The 18,751-nt window shown below is 42.7% G+C and overlaps 1 protein-coding gene across 7 annotated transcripts in view; it reads left to right on the top strand.

The window, feature by feature from the left end:
- Positions 1 to 18,751, top strand: part of jade2 (jade family PHD finger 2) — a 220,699-nt gene that overhangs the window by 104,835 nt on the left and 97,113 nt on the right. For all 7 annotated transcript variants that reach the window (XM_072590651.1, XM_072590658.1, XM_072590653.1 and 4 more), the window contains one exon: positions 7,406 to 7,587. In XM_072590651.1, the coding sequence (XP_072446752.1) occupies positions 7,406 to 7,587 (182 nt within the window). The remainder of the gene's footprint in view (positions 1 to 7,405; positions 7,588 to 18,751) is intronic.

Consider the following 18,751-nt stretch of genomic DNA (forward strand, 5'->3'; position numbering starts at 1 on the left):
GTCATAGAGATGTACAGCATGGAAACAGACCTTTCGGTCCAACTTGCCCACGCCGCCCAGATATCCCAACCCAATCTAGTCCCACCTGCCAGCACCCGGCCCATATCCCTCCAAACCCTTCCTATTCATGTATCCATCCATCTTAAATGTTGCAATTGTACCAGCCTCCACCATATCCTCTGGCAGCTCATTCCATACACGTACCATCCTCTGCATGAAAAAGTTGCCCCTTAGGTCTGTTTTATATCTTTCCCCTCTTACCCTAAACCTATGCCCTCTAGTTCTGGACTCCCTGACCCCAGAGAAAAGACTTTGACTATTTATCCTATCTGTGCCCCTCCATAATTTTGTAAACCTCTATAAGGTCACCTCTCAGCCTCTGACGCTCCAAGTAAAACAGCCCCAGCCTGTTCAGCCTCTCCCTGTAGCTCAGATCCTCCAACCCTGACAACATCCTTGTAAATCTTTTCTGAACCCTTTCAAGTTTCACAACGTCTTTCGGATAGGAAGGAGACCAGAATTGCACGCAATATTCCAACAGTGGTCTAATCAATGTCCTGTACAGCCGCAACATGACCTCCCAACTCCTGTACTCAATACTCTGACCAATAAAGGAAAGCATACCAAATGCCTTCTTCACTATCCTATCTACCTGCGACTCCACTTTCAAGGAGCTTTGAACCTGCACTCCAAGGTCTCTTTGTTCAGCAACACTCCCAAGGACCTTACCATTAAGTGTATAAGTCCTGCTAAAATTTGCTTTCCCAAAATGCAGCAGCTCACATTTATCTCAATTAAATTCCATCTGCCACTTCTCAGCCCATTGGCCCATCTGGTCCAGATCCTGTTGTAATCTGAGGTAACCCTCTTTACTGTTCACTACATCTCCAATTTTGTGTCATCTGCAAACTTACTAACTATACCTCTTATGCTCGTATTCAAATCATTTATGTAAATGACAAAAAGTAGAGGGCCCATCACCAATCCTTGTGGTCACAGGCCTCCAGTCTGAAAAACAACCCTCCACCACCACCCTCTGTCTTCTACCTGTGAGCCAGTTCTGTATCCAAATGGCTAGTTCTCCCTGTATTCCATGAGATCTAACCTTCACAATCAATCTCCCATGGGGAACCTTGTCGAACGCCTTACTGAAGTCCATATAGATCACATCTACTGCTCTGCCCTCATCAATCATCTTTGTTACTTCATCAAAAAACTCAATCGTTTATGAGACATGATTTCCCATGCACAAAACCATGTTGACTATCCCTAATCAGTCCTTGCCTTTACAAATACATGTGCATCCTGTCCCTCAGGATTCCTTCCAACAACTTGCCCACCACTGAGGTCAGGCTCACCGGTCTATAGTTCCCTGGCTTGTCTTTACCGCCCTTCTTAAACAGTGGCACCACGTTTGCCAACTTCCAGTCTTCCGGCACTTCACCTGTGACTATTGATGAATATCTCAGCAAGAGGTCCAGCAATCACTTCTCTAGCTTCCCACAGAGTTCTCGGGTACACCTGATCAGGTCCTGGGAATTTATCCACCTTTACCCGTTTCAAGACATCCAGCACTTCCTCCTCTGTAATCTGGACATTTTGCAAGATGTCACCATCTATTTCCCTACAGTCTATATCTTCCATATCCTTTTCCACAGTAAATGCTGATGCAGAATATTCATTTAGTATCTCCCCCATTTTCTCTGTCTCCACACAAAGGCCGCCTTGCTGATATTTGAGGGGCCCTATTCTCTCCCTAGATACCCTTTTGTCCTTAATATATTTGTAAAACCCCTTTGGATGCTCCTTAATTCTATTTGCCAAAGCTATCTCATGTCCCCGTTTTGCCCTCCTGATTTCCCTCAAGTATACTCCTACTTTCTTTATACTCTTCTAAGGATTCACTCGATCTATCCTGTTTATGCCTGACATATGCTTCCTTCTTTTTCTTAACCAAACCCTCAATTTCTTTAGTCATCCAGCATTCCCTATACCTACTAGCCTTCCCTTTCATCCTGACAGGAATATACTTTCTCTGGATTCTTGTTATCTCATTTCTGAAGGCTTCTCATTTTCCAGTCGTCCCTTTACCTGCAAACGTCTGCCTCCAATCAGCTTTTGAAAGTTCTTGCCTAATACCGTCAAAATTGGCCTTTCTCCAATTTAGAACTTCAACTTTTAGATCCGGTCTATCCTTTTCCATCACTATTTTAAAACAAATAGAATTATGGTCGCTGGCCCCAAAGTGCTCCCCCACTGACACCTCAGTCACCTGCCTGCCATATTTCCCAAGAGTAGGTCAAGTTTTGCACCTTCTCTATTAGGTACATCCACATACTGAATCAGAAAATTGTCTTGTATGCACTTAAGAAATTCCTCTCCATCTAAACCTTTAACACTATGGCAGTCCCAGTTGATGTTTGGAAAGTTAAAATCCCCTACCATAACCACCCTATTATTTTTACAGATAGCTGAGATCTCCTTACAAGTTTGTTTCTCAATTTCCCGCTCACTATTAGGGGGTCTGTAATCCAGTCCCAATAAGGTGATCATCCCTTTCTTATTTCTCAGTTCCACCCAAATAACTTCCCTGGATGTATTTCCGGGAATATCCTCCCTCAGCACAGCTGTAATGCTATCCCTTATCAAAAATGCCACTTCCCCTCCTCTCTTGCCTCCCTTTCTATCCTTCCTGTAGCATTTGTATCCTGGAACATTAAGCTGCCAGTCCTGTCCATCCCTGAGCCATGTTTCCGTAATTGCTATGATATCCCAGTCCCACGTTCCTAATCATGTCCTGAGTTCACCTGCCTTCCCTATTAGGCCCCTTGCATTGAAATAAATGCAGTTTAATTTATTAGTCCTACCTTGTCCCTGCATGCCCTGATTGTTTGATTCACTTCTGTTCTCAACTGTACCAGTCTCAGATTGATCTCTGTCCTCACTATCTCCCTGGGTCCCATCCCTCCTACCTTACTAGTTTAAATCATCCCAAGCAGTTCTAGCAAATTTCCCTGCCAGTATATTGGTCCCCTTCCAATTTAGGTGCAATCCGTCCTTCTTGTCCAGGTCACCTCTACCCCAAAAGAAGTTCCAATGATCCAAAAATGTGAATCCTTCTCCCATACACCAGCTCCTCAGCCATGCATTCATCTGCTCTATCCTCCTATTCCTGCCCTCATTAGCTCGTAGCACTGGGAGTAATCCAGATATTACTACCCTTGAGGACCTCCTTTTTGAATTTCTACCTAACTCTCTGTAATCTCCCTTCAGAATCTCAACCTTTTCCCTTTCTATATCGGTGGTTCCAATGTGGACAATGACCTCTAGCTGGCCTGTCTCCCCTGTGAGAACATTCTGCACCCTCTCTGAGATATCCTTTATCCTGGCACTAGGGAAACAACACATCATTCTGTTTTTCTCTGCTGGCCACAGAAACGTCTATCTGTACCTCGGACTACAGAATCCCCTCACACAATTGATCGCTTGGAAGCCAACATACCCCTCGTTGCATTAGAGCCAGTCTCAATACCAGAAACTTGGCTGTTCGTGCTACGTTCCCCTGAGAATCCCATATGTATTAAAGAAATTTGGATTTGATACATATAAGATGAATATTCAGTTGCAGATTCTCACCTGGATATCCATTATATAAGTCAAATATTTTATGTCAGTTGTTTGTAATTACAATAGCAATTATATAAGAATGAGCTGCACATCTCAATCTAATCTTGACTTCAAATTACATTGCAAACCATGAGATTTGAGAATCGCTATTAACTTACAGTTTTTTCCTCCGATCTATTACTTTTGTGTAATACTCAGCAAATTTCTCTTTTACTTCTGGTGAATTGTCCATATTGCTAATCATCCCAAGCCAAGGAGAAGGGTGGGCAGCTCTCCTCCAAGTTGTATCAAGCACACACGACTGACAGATACAAATTTATTTCATAAACTCTCTGGAGTTTCACAGACTAAACTGCCTGGAGTCTAAGCTCTTGGCAGGAACACTGTGAACTATCAGGGTAAGCAATCAGTGTTGCAGATACAGAAGGAAATGGTGTTGGTAGCAGGAAGTCTCAGAGTTCCTCCTGAAAGTCTGCCATTTACGCGATGTTGTTGGAACGCTACGTTTTAAATTGTTCAAACTCATCATTAAAAATACTCTTATTTGGGGGAAGGATTTCACTTTTATTCACATTCTGGGTCCATATTTAATTTTGCACTGTTTTCCCATCATAGTTTTTATTTTGTGTAAATTTGTTCTCCAGTTGCTATAATTGAAGGGCATAATTGAATTGTGTAAAAATGTTGGAGCTTTTGTGAACAATGCAAGCGTGTTTTGTGGAACATGGGGTTACAAAGACTCTGGTGGAGATGGATGCTCTGATTTGGGACTTGTCATTTATTCAGTAAGCCAATAATGGTATACACAGCCCGACTCTAGATATCATGATGTGTGAGGAACACGTGTCTTAACAGGTTTCAGTTTAGACATCACTTGTACACAATATCCAAGATGTAGTTTATATGATGTTGGGTGCCAGGAACTGTGCATTACAGTGTGCCTCAACTAGCAGATTACGCTGACTTTGGGGAGCTGCTGTAGTTTTATGATACACTTAAACTATTATTGGTTGCACCATCTGACACGTATTGGTATCTTGAGTCACCTGGTGCCAGAGCTACAGAGAGAACATTAGCACAATGGGCACCGCATGTTGGATCATTTCTCCCGTCCCACCAAAGGAAACACATGACTTTTTTTTTCAGGAAGAGCTTGAGGAGGCATTGTACTGGTTATGGGTCATTAATACATCTAGTAATTTTGTTTTTGATATAACGAATTATCTTCTGTAAGTAGAAGAGCATTTCTCATCGTACCCAAATAGTATGCAAATTGCATCCTCTCCTTTGCAACTTCTGTGAATTCAGGGGTCCAGCTGCGCAGATGAATAAAGATGTGGCATGTTACCAGTTAAGCTGCTCATGTTTTAATTTTAGTTCTTTACGATATCACCTCAGAATGTCCACATGCCCTTGGGAGGAATGGAATTGTCTATACAGAAATCTCTTTCTCAGCATTCAGATTTGAAGTGTTTATTTGCTTTCAGAAGGAGATTGTTCATCTTTAAGGTGTTTCAGACATTTGACTCAGCAGTATCTTCTGTCGCAAATGAACCTCCAGGCCACAATTTTTAATTTAGATTTCTAAAGAGCTCTTGTTATCTCGCATTGTTGGGGATAATCTCATTTAATCCTAGCATTAACGTCATCAGCAGTTGCACAAACCAAAGTGGAATCTCGGATGTCAGCTAGGGAATTGCAAAATTCAAAAACATATTGATAGGTTTAGTTTCCGTTTTGTTCTTTGAAAGTAGAATGGAAGCAGTCATGAATGTTTATTGCCACTGTTGAATATAAGCAGCAACAACTTGCATTCACATGGCATCTTTACACAATAGGGAGTGCTCCAAAGCATTACTTAGTGAAGAAATGGACACTAGGAACTAGGAGTGCTGGACCTCTGAGACAGTTTAACAGATGAGAGAGATAGCTAAGGGAATAGTTTATGGACGAGGTATTGACAGTAATTGGTGATGAGATTTGTGAAAACTCTACTGTGAAAGAGCCAACATTGACTTGATGGGCTGACTGGTCTCCTTCTGTACCTCAGTGAATCAATTACTTTGTAACTTATTAGCATAAACATAGAATGATATTGGATAATGTTATTTTAGGAGAATGCATAGACAAGGATGAAAACTCTTGATGTGATTCTGAACAGGCGTAAGAAGGAGCTAAAGTGGCTCATCTCTAGATATGCCACTACTTTAGTTGTGCGGTACAGTGATTGTGAAGTGTAAGACCAGAAGACCATAAGACATAGGAGCAGAAATTAGGCCATTCAGACCATTGAGTCTCCTCTGCTATTCAGTCAATGACCTGGACTCCACAGCTTTCTGTCACAGTGAATTCCATGGATTCACCACTCTCTGGCTGAAGAAGTTTCTCTAAGGCTGTGCCCTAGGGTCCTAATCTCTCCCACCAATGGATACATCTTGCCAATATCCACTGATGCTGAATATAATTTTATATGTTTAAATGTGCTGGAATCTACTGAGACCAGTATTCATCTGCCACTATGTAATGTTTAGTTGTCATGTAGAATGTGTTTCAAAGTGGTGGAGGTGGTGTTATTAAATTTTTGTGAGGCTGAACTGGATAGATTCTTGATGGACAAGGGAGTCAAAGGGTACAGAGAGTAGGCAAAAAAGTACTGGCCTTGATCTTGTTAATTTGCAAATCGGGCTCAAGAGGCTGAATGGCCTACTCCTAATCTGAATTTGTGTGTTCTCTTGAATATTGTACAATTAAGTGCACTGGGTAGTGATGGATATCAGATTTCCGTTGCCTGGGGATGATACTGATCTGGCTGAATCATTGAAATGTTATTGTTCTCTTATTTGAAAGATTAGATAACTGGTCCCAAGTCACTTGCATTGGAACGTTCTAAATGCACATGGCCATTTTCACATAATCATCGTCATACATCACGGAAACAGACCCTTCAGTCCAACCTGTCCATATCAACCAAGTTTCCAAAACTAAACTAGCCCATTTGCCTGGAATTGGGTCAAATCCCTCTAAACCTTTCCAATTCATGTACCTATCCAAATGTTTTTTTAAATATTATAGCTTGACCTGCATCTGCCACTTCCTTTGGCAGTTCATACCACACACAAACCACCCTCTGTGTGGAAACGTTACCTCTCAGGTCCCTTTTAAATCTTCCTTCTTTTCCCAAAGGAGAAACCTCCATTTCTCCAAACCAAACTTGTGGCTAAAACTGAAAACAACAAATACTGGAGATCACAGCAGGTCAGGCAGCATCCATGGTGAGAGAGTAAGCTAACATTTCAAGTCTAGATGACTCTTGATCAGAGCTCTTATGAAGAACCACCTAGACTCGAAGCGTTAGCTTACTCTCGCCTCATGGACGCTGCCTGACCAGGTGTGATCTCCAGCGTTTGTCGTTTTCAGTACAGATTCCAGCATCTGCAGTCATTTGTTCCTACAATGTGCCTAAAACTTCTCGTTCCTAGAACGTTCCTGTTGCAAATGTCCTCTGATTTTTCACCTTTTAAATAGATGGAATAGTAAAAGGGAAAGTTTCTATGGATGTAGCCTTCAAAATAAACCTTCAAAGAGCAAGTTTCTGTATAAGAGGCTCGTAGTTCAAGGCAGTTTATTAACCTAGTTGGCGATGGGTCAGGTATTTTTAAAATAGTGAAAATGGGTCAGTACTAAATAGCAAGGTGACAAAAGCAAGCTTGAATTTGTGGCCTGATGAAATTCTGCTAGAATATGACTTAATTTTTGGTTTCATTTATTTCTTCTGTAGGGTTTTACCAGAATTTGAGAAAACACTTTTTACTCCACAAGAACAATTGTTGGACACTCTAACTGGCTCTGAGTCTGGCTATGTGGACATGAAGTTGCCTTCCAGGAGTACATGTCGCTATGACCTTGATGAGGTTGATGTCTACTGGTTGGAACTGGTGAATGCAGAATTTCAAGGAGCAGGTATTGTTTTGTTCATTTCTAACCAGTGCGGGTAGTTGCTCAGATATTGCTGACTGCCCTTGCTGTTGAGGGATTTTCACATTTGACATTAACAGATCGGCACGCTGTTAGTAGATGATCCTCAGTTTTCTCGTTGGCCTTTCAGCCTCATCAACTTGCTGATGAGGTTCACAACTTTCAACCTTCGGCATTCAGGGATTGACCCTTCTGCATGCAGCTCTCTTGTTGAATGAGCTGGAAAACTCAACTGTACATTTAAGAGAACTAGCGACAGACCTCTCGAGTACAATGTGAATACTAATCATCTGTAAGTGGAAGCCAAACCATCCCTGCCTGTGGTGAATTCAAATATTCTCTGAACAAGAGCTCATGGAGGAGGTGTTGCCATTACTGAAAATAAAATGGTTGTATTATTTCTCTAAACATGCGCAGGACTACTTATTCTTGCAGTTTTAGATTAAACACACACAAACACATACATACCCACAGGCACACACACACACGTTCAGACACAAATCCTTAAAATTTTCAATGTCCAGTTTCACAGGCACTCTCTCAGATGCAAAGAACATTTAAAAGAGTCAGTATAGCCCCATTATAATACTTCATTGTTTATATTTGCATCCACGGTACAGAGGGTAGTTTTATAGAGATGTCATCTGCAATCTCAAGAAATCAAGAAACTGTCACTGTACTTGTGATACATTCTCCAGCTTTTAGGATTTATTGCCTGGAATTATAAAAGAAATCCTGTGAGTTTTTGATCTATTGATGCTTTGGAGAGTAGAACCCCTTGGGGAAACCTTTCTCGTCATGAAATTTGAATTCTCTCTGTTGTGTTGGAGCATAATCTAAATTTTACATGTTCAACCTACGACGTGTCAGCTTTTAAAGAGATCCAATGTGTGCCATCATGCTGATGTAAACCAAGTGAGTTTTGATCCTTGGTGTTGAGTGTGATTTCTCTGAAAATAATGAGCAGATGTTACACTGATGCTCTCAGGACCTTTGGTCACCAAAAAAATGTGATATTGAAATTAGGACTATTGGAGGAAAAAATATACTTCCTTTATTCTGGAAAGTCCATTTCCAACATTGTCAGACAGCCCCTTTAAGTAAAAGCATCATACTCTAAAATTGTCATTGTAGGTTTTCAAGGCCACTGTACATGTACATGTGAATGAGAACAATGCAAATTTGTCCTGCTCCATAAATAAAAACAATGCATTTGGAACAAAGTCTGCAGTGTTAGTTGCACGCAGGATGTGTCCATGTACTTGGGAATGTTTGCATAATTACAGTATTAATCTGTCTGAGGGAAGTGGACTTGACATGGATTCTCCTATCAGCAATATTTAAATTGCTTCATTAATTGAAGTAATGTTGATGGATTAACATTAGTGTGGAGATAAAGCAGTTAGGAAAATCACTAGTGGCATATTTTGCATTGCCCTTTTATTGTTTAGATCTTAAGGGAGCAGTTAGCAAAGCTTCATAAATAGAAGTATTGAGAAATAAAGCAGGGAGGTTATTCTGAAATAAAAACAGAAAATGTGGAAATACTTAATAGGTCAGACAGCAACTGTGAAGAGAAATGGAGATAACATTTCAGGTCCTGATGGCATTTCATTAGAACATTAGAATTGATACTGAACCAGTGTACAGCTCTGGTTGAACCATGTTTAGAGCATAGCATTCAGTTCTGACCCCCATGTTTTAGGTAGGATGTGAGGGTCTTTGAGACAGTGCAGTAGACCCTTGCCAGCATTGTTACAGGTTTGAGTGATTTTAATTACAAGGTTAAATTGGAGAAGCTGGGGTTGTTCTCTGTGGAGCAAAAGAGAATGGGAGGGGATGAGGTTGTGTGGGATTTGATAGTCAGCACCAGATAGTGACAACTTTAGACAAGACAGACAAATAAAACCTATCCCATTGGCCAGCAATGGACAACTAGTGGCCTCTTACTTTCTGGAAGGGCTCTGGAGGTGAGAGTTTGAGACCCCCAAGGGTCCTTGATTTTGGGTGTATTTCAGTACTCTCTGTTTAAATTTTAAGATTTACAAAATCCAAAGCCATTTATTTCTGGATAAAATTAAGTTTGAGATGTTTTCCTGTTGAATTTACATACCTGGATACCTACCCACGTTTTATTCTTAAACAAAAAATCCCATTGGCTGACAGGAGATATGAATGATCATTGATGCATTGTGAATATGCTCTTTCAAGATTTAGTAGAGGTTTGGGAGTACAAAACCAGAAGTTCTTTGCATAATATTTACCCTTGGCTCTGAGTGCTTTCATGCTGATATTGGATGCAAGTAGTGGAAAAAGATTCATTGCTTAAAATTTCATCATCAGTGTTGATAAGAAACAATCACTTGTTTTTACTCAGTGCATGTCATGCATTGGAAACCTCAGTTGAAGTTCCACCTGCTCCAGAGATGTGTAATAACATCTTGAACTGGTTGTTTAGAAAGGAAGAATATTATCCAGGTGGAGAGAGTTCAGAAGAGATTTACTAGGATGTTACTGGGAGTGGAGGGCTTGAGTTATAAGGAAATGCTGGATAGATTGGGACTTTTTTTCACTGGAGCATAGGAGTTGGAGAGATAACTTTATAGAGGTTTATAAAATCATGAAGGGCATAGATAAGGTGAATGGCAGATGTCTTTTCCTTAGTCGGGGTGATTTTAAGACTAGGTGACATATTTTTAAAGTGCGAGCAGAAGGATTTAAAAAGGACATATGAGACAATTGTTTTACACAGTGTGGTTCTTGTGTGGAGTTAACTTCCAGAGGAAATGGTAGACGTGGGTACAGTTAGAACATATATAAGACATTTGAATAAGTACATGAGTAAGAAACGTTTGGAGCGATATGGGCCAAACGCAGAAAGGTGGGGCTAGTTTAATTTGGAATTATGGGCTGGTTTGACCGAAGGGTCTGTTTCCATGCTATATGATTCGATAGCTATGACTCTAATGCTTTGGTACTAATTTACGAGAGGAAATTACCACTTATGGCAATGCACTTAATATGCTTTCATTATCCTCTATGATACTATTCACTCCAATTAAATCCCTTCACTATCACAAGCGACAAGTTATCTCCAAGCACTCAACTGTCACCTGATGTATTGTTCAGAATATTTTCCTGAAAAGGGAAGTCTCATCAGATATTTATCTGGTTATTAACTAGATTGTTGATTGTCATATTTTTCTAATTAATAACTGCAAAGTAATTAAGCAGTTTGCACTTTGTCGTGCTAATTACATATTACTCTGTGGAAGTGCTGTGGCAGAAAACATTGCTAGTGAAGCACAATTAGTTAATTGGTAATAGTTAAGGAATGATGTATCTTAGCTGTTACAGCTCCAATTAAGTAATTGCACCTCTACTCAAATACCCTCTGAATGGTTGAATTCTGCAGTATTGTCATGGGAAATACAGTATCACCCTGGGTCATTGCATCTTCCAAAGCAACAATGAGCTTAGAACAATATGAATTTTGTACCTGGCTTGGGATTTTTATATCTGTGGGAGAGTAAATTGGATCTGTCTTCATTTATACTGCACTGACTCCTCCTAAATATTCATGTTATATTTCTGATTGAAGTATGATGCATGGTTTTGTATCATGTAAAAGAAGGTGAGTTGCAGACCAGGGATGCAAGATTATGTTTGACCTGAATTTTATCGAAAAATAATTAGTGTGATCAGGTAAGGATGCTTTGCCTTGTCATAACGTTGTCATTTCATAATGATAAATATAGACTGAATAGGTGGGAACCACAAAAGATAAAACCAGAGAGTTCCTTGGTATTGTTGTAACTAAGACATCATTTGGGAAGTTACCATGTGCCAACCTCATGGAGAGCTGTAAGTCTCGGTGTCTGCTGTGTCCAATGATCTTGAGTCTGTAACCATCCCTTGAGAATTAAGATGATGTTATTCCCTGATAATCATTTCCAGTTAAGCAATGTTCTACTTACCAGAAAATCGAAAGTTTCCTTCAAAAACTGCAATTTTATTGGTTGCTACTGAAGATGTCGGCAATGTCCAGGAATTAAAATTTAATTTCTTTCCTTTTCTTTGGACATTGGTTGACGTAAGATTCACTTAGAGTCTTCAACTTATTTTATTCGTTCATTGCACATAGACTTCTCTGGTAAAACCAGAATTTGTTGATAATCCCTAATTGTCCTTCAACAGAAAGACATACTCCATCATTTCAGAGAGCATTGCTGTGGGTCTGGAGTCACTTGTAGGCCTCATGAAGTAATAAGAGTGGATTTCCTTCCCTAATGAACTTTTTTTTTTAAACCACAATTGATGAGAGTTTCACGGACACCCAGTGCTGAGACTAGTTTTCAATTCCATTTTCATTAAGTGAATTTAAATTCCATCAGCTGCCTTGTTGAGATTTGAACCCTTGCCCCTAATTCATTTGCCTGGACCTGTGGGGAATATAGTCCCAAGACATTGCCATTATCTGCTGACTCTTCCAGTAACATTCTATTTACTATGCATTCACGTTGTGTTTTAATAAATGCCCTGGTTAATGATTGCCTACAGTATTTCAGTGCAATAATTTTGTTCCGAATAAATTGTGTCAAGAATCCCAAACCACTGGATGCAATCTGCACTTGACTGCTGTTGATTTTTAATGCAAGGAACAAGGCATGGTTTCTGACATGACCAGAACACACCACTGAAAGTGATTGATTTTCAAAGGTGAGACTGTTTCGGTAATGTTTTTGGAGCACTTTGGCATCAACTGGTAAAAGTGCTTGAAGTGATGCATGGAAGTGTTGTAGAAGCTATTTGGCTCATTACAGCGCCACGTAGTTAGAAGTCATTGTGTGATTTATAACATTCAGTTTTTTAATAAAAAATGAATATTTTCAAAAAAAAACTGTACCATGTAACGAATTGCATGGCCATTTCAGTCTTTTGACATCTAATTTCAAACATCCCTGGATATCCAATATTAAAATGTTGAAATGGTACAGGTACAACAAGTAATTGGGAAAGCTAATTGGATGTTCTTACTTATTGCGAGGGAATTGTGTACGTAAGTACAGGTTGTTCTGCGATAATGTGTGTTTCGTTAATGCAAATTTGCTGTAACGCGATTGACAAATTGGGGATACTGTTACTAAAGAACAAACTTTTAAAGTGTGTATTGGTTATAATGTAATTCCAACCCCATTTGTTTAAATGGTGCTGCTATTATACGATTTTCTTATTACATGAGATTGCACGAGAACTACTAGTTATAGAGGAACCGACTGTAAGCAGGTTATGGTTCAGTTGTACATAGTACTGATGAGACCACATCTGGAGTATTTTGTGCAGTATTAGTCACCTTACCTAAGGAAGGATGTAAATGCATCAGAAACCGTTCAGAGAAAGTTTGCTAGACTGATACCTGGAATGAGTGGGTTGTGTTATGAGGAAAGGTTGGACAGGCTAGGCTTCCTTTTGCTGGAGGTAAAAACAATGACTGCAGATGCTGGAAACCAGATTCTGGATTTGTGGTGCTGGAAGAGCACAGCAGTTCAGGCAGCATCCAACGAGCAGCGAAAGCGACGTTTCGGGCAAAAGCCCTTCATCAGGAATAAAGGCAGTGAGCCTGAAGCGTGGAGAGATAAGCTAGAGGAGGGTGGGGGTGGGGAGAAAGTAGCATAGAGTACAATGGGTGAGTGGGGGAGGGGATGAAGGTGATAGGTCAAGGAGGAGAGGGTGGAGTGGATAGGTGGAAAAGGAGATAGGCAGGTAGGACAAGTCCGGACAAGTCATGGGGACAGTTACTGAGCTGGAAGTTTAGAACTAGGGCGAGGTGGGGGAAGGGGAAATGAGGAAACTGTTGAAGTCCACATTGATGCCCTGGGGTTGAAGTGTTCCGAGGCGGAAGATGAGGCATTCTTCTTCCAGGCGTCTAGTGGTGAGGGAGCGACGGTGAAGGAGGCCCAGGACCTCCATGTCCTCGGCAGAGTGGGAGGGGGAGTTGAAATGTTGGGCCACAGGGCAGTGTGGTTGATTGGTGCGGGTGGTCACGGAGGGAACGGTCTTTGCGGAAGGCGGAAAGGTGGCGGAAATGTCGGCGGATGATTTGGTTTATGCGAAGGTTTGTAGGGTGGAAGGTGAGCACCAGGGGCGTTCTGTCCTTGTTACGGTTGGACGGGTGGGGTCTGAGGGCGGAGGTGCGGGATGTAGACGAGATGCGTTGGAGGGCATCTTTAACCACGTGGGAAGGGAAATTGCGGTCTCTAAAGAAGGAGACCATCTGGTGTGTTCTGTGGTGGAACTGGTCCTCCTGGGAGCAGATCCGGCGGAGGTGGAGGAATTGGGAATATGGGATGGCATTTTTGCAAGAGGTAGGGTGGGAAGAGGTGTAATCCAGTTAGCTGTGGGAGTCGGTGGGTTTGTAAAAAATGTCAGTGTCAAGTCGGTTGTCATTAATGGAGATGGGGAGGTCCAGGAAGGGGAGGGAGGTGTCAGAGATGGTCCAGGTAAATTTAAGGTCAGGATGGAATGTGTTGGTGAAGTTGATGAATTGCTCAACCTCCTCGCGGGAGCACGAGGTGGCGCCATTCAGTCATCAATGTAGCGGAGGAAGAGGTGGGGAGTGGTGCCGGTGTAATTACGGAAGATCAGCTGCTTTACGTAGCCAACAAAGAGACAGGCATAGCTGGGGCCCAAACGTGTGCCCATGGCTACCCCTTTGTTCTGGAGGAAGTGGGAGGATTCAAAGGAGAAATTGTTAAGGGTGAGGACCAGTTCGGCCAAACAAATGAGAGTGTCGGTGGAAGGGTACTGTTGGGGACCACTGGAGAGGAAAAAATGGAGGGCTTGGAGGCCCTGGTCATGGCGGATGGAGGTGTAGAGGGATTGGATATCCATGGTGAAGATGAGGCATTGGGGGCCAGGGATACGGAAGTCTTGGAGGAGGTGCAGGGCGTGGGTGGTGTATTGAACGTATGTGGGGAGTTCCTGGACTAGGGGCAATAGGACAGTATCAAGGTAGGTAGAGATGAGTTCAGTGGGGCAGGAACATGGTGAGACAATGGGTCAGCCAGGGTGGTCAGGCTTGTGGATCTTGGGAAGGAGGTAGAACTGGGCAGTGCGGGGTTCCCGGACTTTGAGATTGGAAGCTGTGGGTGGGAGATCTCCTGAGGTGATGAGGTTCTGTATGGTCTGGGAGATGATGGTTTGGTGATGGGGGTTGGGGTCATGGTCGAGGGGGCAGTAGGAAGAAGTGTCCTCGAGTTGACGTTTGGCTTCAGCAGTGTAGAGGTCAGTGCGCCAGACTACCACTGCGCCCCCTTTATCCGCTGGCTTAATGGTGAGGTTGGGATTGGAGCAGAGGGATTGGAGGGCTGTGCGTTGTGAGGGTGAGAGGTTGGAGTGGGGGAGGGGGGTAGACAGGTTGAGGCGGTTAATGTCCCGGCGGCAGTTGAAAATGAAGAGGTTGAGGGCAGGTAATAGGCCAGCGCGGGGTGTCCAGGTGGATGTAGTGTGTTGGAGGTGGGCTAAGGGGTCCTCAGAAGGTGGGCGGGAGTCCTGATTGTGAAAGTAAGCTCGGAGGTGGAGGCGACGGAAGAATTGTTCGACGTCACGACGTGTATTAAATTCATTGATGCATGGACGGAGGGGGATGAAGGTGAGTCCTTTGCTGAGAACTGATCGTTCGTCCTCAGTGAGGAGGAGGTCTGGGGGGATGGTGAAAACCCGGCACGGCTGGGAGCTGGGATCTGGTGTCGGTGTGGAGCTCGGAGTGGGGGCAGAACCTGTAACTGGAGTGGGTGTGATGGTGGGGGGGAATGGGGGTGGAGTCATGAGCAGGGGTAGTGTTCCCCTTGGGGTTCTGGGGGTGGGGATAGTGACCCCCACCTTGTCTCAGTCAAATCCCTTGAACTCAGCACTGCCTTCCTAACCTGCAATCTTCTTCCTGACCTCTCCGCCCCCACCCCACTCCGGTTTATCACCCTCACCTTGACCTCCTTCCACCTATCGCATTTCCAATGCCCCTCCCCCAAGTCCCTTGTCTCTACCTTTTCTCTTAGCCTGCTGGACACACTTTCCTCATTCCTGAAGAAGGGCTTATGTCGAAACGTCGATTCTCCTGTTCCTTGGATGCTGCCTGACCTGCTGCGCTTTTCCAGCAACACATTTTCAGCTCTGATCTCCAGCATCTGCAGTCCTCACTTTCTCCTCGAGGGTTGTTAAGAAGGCATGCGGTGTATTAGCTTTTATTGGTAGAGGGATTGAGTTTTGGAACCATGAGGTCATGCTGCAGCTGTATAAAACTCTGGTGTGGCCGCACTTGGAGTGTTGCTAACAGTTCTGGTCACTGCATTATAGGACAGATGTGGATGCTTTGGAAAGGGTTCAGAGGCGATTTACTGGGATGTTGCTTGGTATGGAGGGAAAGTCTTACGAGGAACGGTTGAGGGACTTGAGGCTGTTTTCGTTAGAGAGAAGAAGGTTGAGACATATAAGATAATTAGAGGGTTAGATTGGGTGGACAGTGAGAGCCTTTTTCCTCAGATGGTGATGGCTAGCACGAGGAGACATAGCTTCAACTTGAGGGGTGATAGATATTGGACAGATATCAGAGGTAGTTTATTAACTCAGAGTAGTAGGGGTGTGGAACGCACTGCCTGCAACAGTACACTCACCAACATTATGGGCATTTAAATGATCATTGGATAGGCATATGGACAAGAATAGAATTGTGTAGGATAGATGGGCTTCAGATTGGTTTCGGAGGGTCGTATAACCAAGGGCTAAAGGGCCTGTGCTGCGTTGTAATGTTCTATGTTTTATGTTATATTATACTAAGGAACTATTAGAGGAAAAGTAGAGTTTGTAAAATGAGATATCAGAAAGTAGATTAGAATCAGTTTTAGTCAAGCCTAGTATTAGTTCAGTTTTATTTTTCTGACTGTGTTACATTGTGAATAATTATAATAAGTAGTTTTATTTTTAGCAGACATTTGATTTAATACTTCACAGCTACTATGATTAAACCATGCTGTAAATTCCTTGGAGAGTGATAAATTAAATGTGTTGAAGTTTGTGACAGGAAGGCTGGGCAACCAATTCAATTATGTGTCTCATCAGACAATGTTTGAAAATTACTTCAAGCAATTGTAATAGAATCAGAATTACGAGCCATGTGTTGAGTACAATCAGTGTAACACATTGACTGTTAGTGAGTTGTAATGATCTGCTGTTGTGCCATGAATGGGTTTAATTAAGGACTGTGCTTGATGGACTGAATGACCTTTTCTCTCTATTGTAATTCTTTGGGTTGTGTGTTAGTATAGTGGATGGTGGATCATGTTTTTCACCCCTCACTCCCATATTGGTAGCCAGTGGTGAAAGTTAAGTATTACTCAAAAGAGAATTGAGTATATAAATTTCTACATTCTTTTCTTCGGCAAACCCTGTGCAGCGCCTCTCTGGAGTGACAGATGAAATAGACATCATGGTGTCGTGAACCTAACCGCAGGAGAGTCTGAGGAGGCCTAGCGCCTTCCTGATTGTATCACTAAGACCCACTGGTGTATGGTTCTACCCTGGTGCCCCCAAAGCCGGCCCCCAACTGTGATTAAATAATCTCACTGCTTTTTGGGTTGGGGAGAGGAGATGATGGGAGTAAGGTCTTGACGGTAAATCCAGACTGAAGTCATCTCAGTTATCAGGCACTTTTGCTGGCAACTCCCATAATAGAACCGGCATACAAACGGGGCTGTTTTTATCCTTCCCTCTAAACGATACTAGCAATGCCAAGAGATGAATACTGATGCTTGGGCAACTTGGGATCCTCACTCTGTTTGACCGTGCCTGCACCCTTAAGATCATAAGAAATAGGACAGAACGTGGCCATTCGGTTCATCGAGTCTGTTCTGCCATGGCTGATGTTTCTCAACGCCATTCTCCTGCCTTCTCCTGGTAACCCTTGATCCCCTTACCAATCAAGAACCTATCCATCTCAGTCTTAAAGACACCCACTGACTAGACCTCCCCAGCCCTCTACAGAAATGAGTTCCCCAGATTCGCCACCCTGTGGTTGAAGAAATTCCTCCCTGTCAGACTCCTGCTGGGTTTTCACCTGCTATAAAAACATGTGGTCTTTCCTTTACTCTGAAGATGTGCCTTTGGGCCCTAGTCTCTCCTATTATTGGAAATCTCTTTTCCATGCCCGGTCTATCTAGGCTTTTCAGTATTCTTTCAGTTCCAATGAGATGCCCCCTCATCCTTCTAAATGGCATGAACTACCAACCCAGCATCTTCATACAGTGTTGATAGGACACATGAACTTCAAGGCATAACACTGGCACACCATAAGAAGCAAGAGGTTCTGGTTTTAAGCTGTTACCCGATTAGTGTACAGTCTGAACAATCAGCGTTACTTCCCCTGTTGGGAGAAATTATCATCTCTCATCAGATCATTACTGCCTGCCTCAAGCTGAGAAGTCCTCAGTCAGTAAGGTGCTGTCTTGCCATGGTCTGCTTGCTTACTGGGTGCTTGGAGCTTAGAACGTCACTTCTCAACAGGCGATTCAACCATGGATGAACCAGGCAAGACACCCTCAACAAAGGGGACCCGAGTTGTTTGTATCACAAACTGGAATGAAGTGACTGCACACCCTAGACTTGGCAACAACCTTCTGCAGGATAATGACCCATGGAACAGCTGTGATCAAGAAAGAACTTAAAGGTCCAGTGTGGACATGGTGCTGGCTGCAGGAAACTAGACTCCTCGAAATGGCTTTATGAAAGAGAAAGACCACATGTTTTTATAGCAGGTGAAAACCCAGCAGGAGTCTGTAGCGTGTTTCACAGTAAATACAAACATTAACCCTTTTTGCTGACATCTCCAACAGCCTCAAGCTCTTATCAATAAGCATAAGCTTTGTTAATCTCAAGTGCCATGACACGCCTCTCTGTTCCTGAGATCCAGGATTGGATCCTGACATTTGGTCCTGTCTTCAGCAGAATTCCAAGCACTGAGACACTGTTCCTTTTAGGAGACTAGAGTGCAAGTGTGGATGCCCATTATAAAGCTTGGTCAATGTCCATAGGACACAAAGGAATCAGCAACATGAATGAAAATAGACTGAGGTTAGTGGGGCTATGCAGTTACCATGGG

This window comes from Chiloscyllium punctatum, chromosome 20 (assembly GCF_047496795.1).
Source record: "Chiloscyllium punctatum isolate Juve2018m chromosome 20, sChiPun1.3, whole genome shotgun sequence".
In the NCBI taxonomy this organism is placed as follows: Eukaryota; Metazoa; Chordata; class Chondrichthyes; order Orectolobiformes; family Hemiscylliidae; genus Chiloscyllium; species Chiloscyllium punctatum.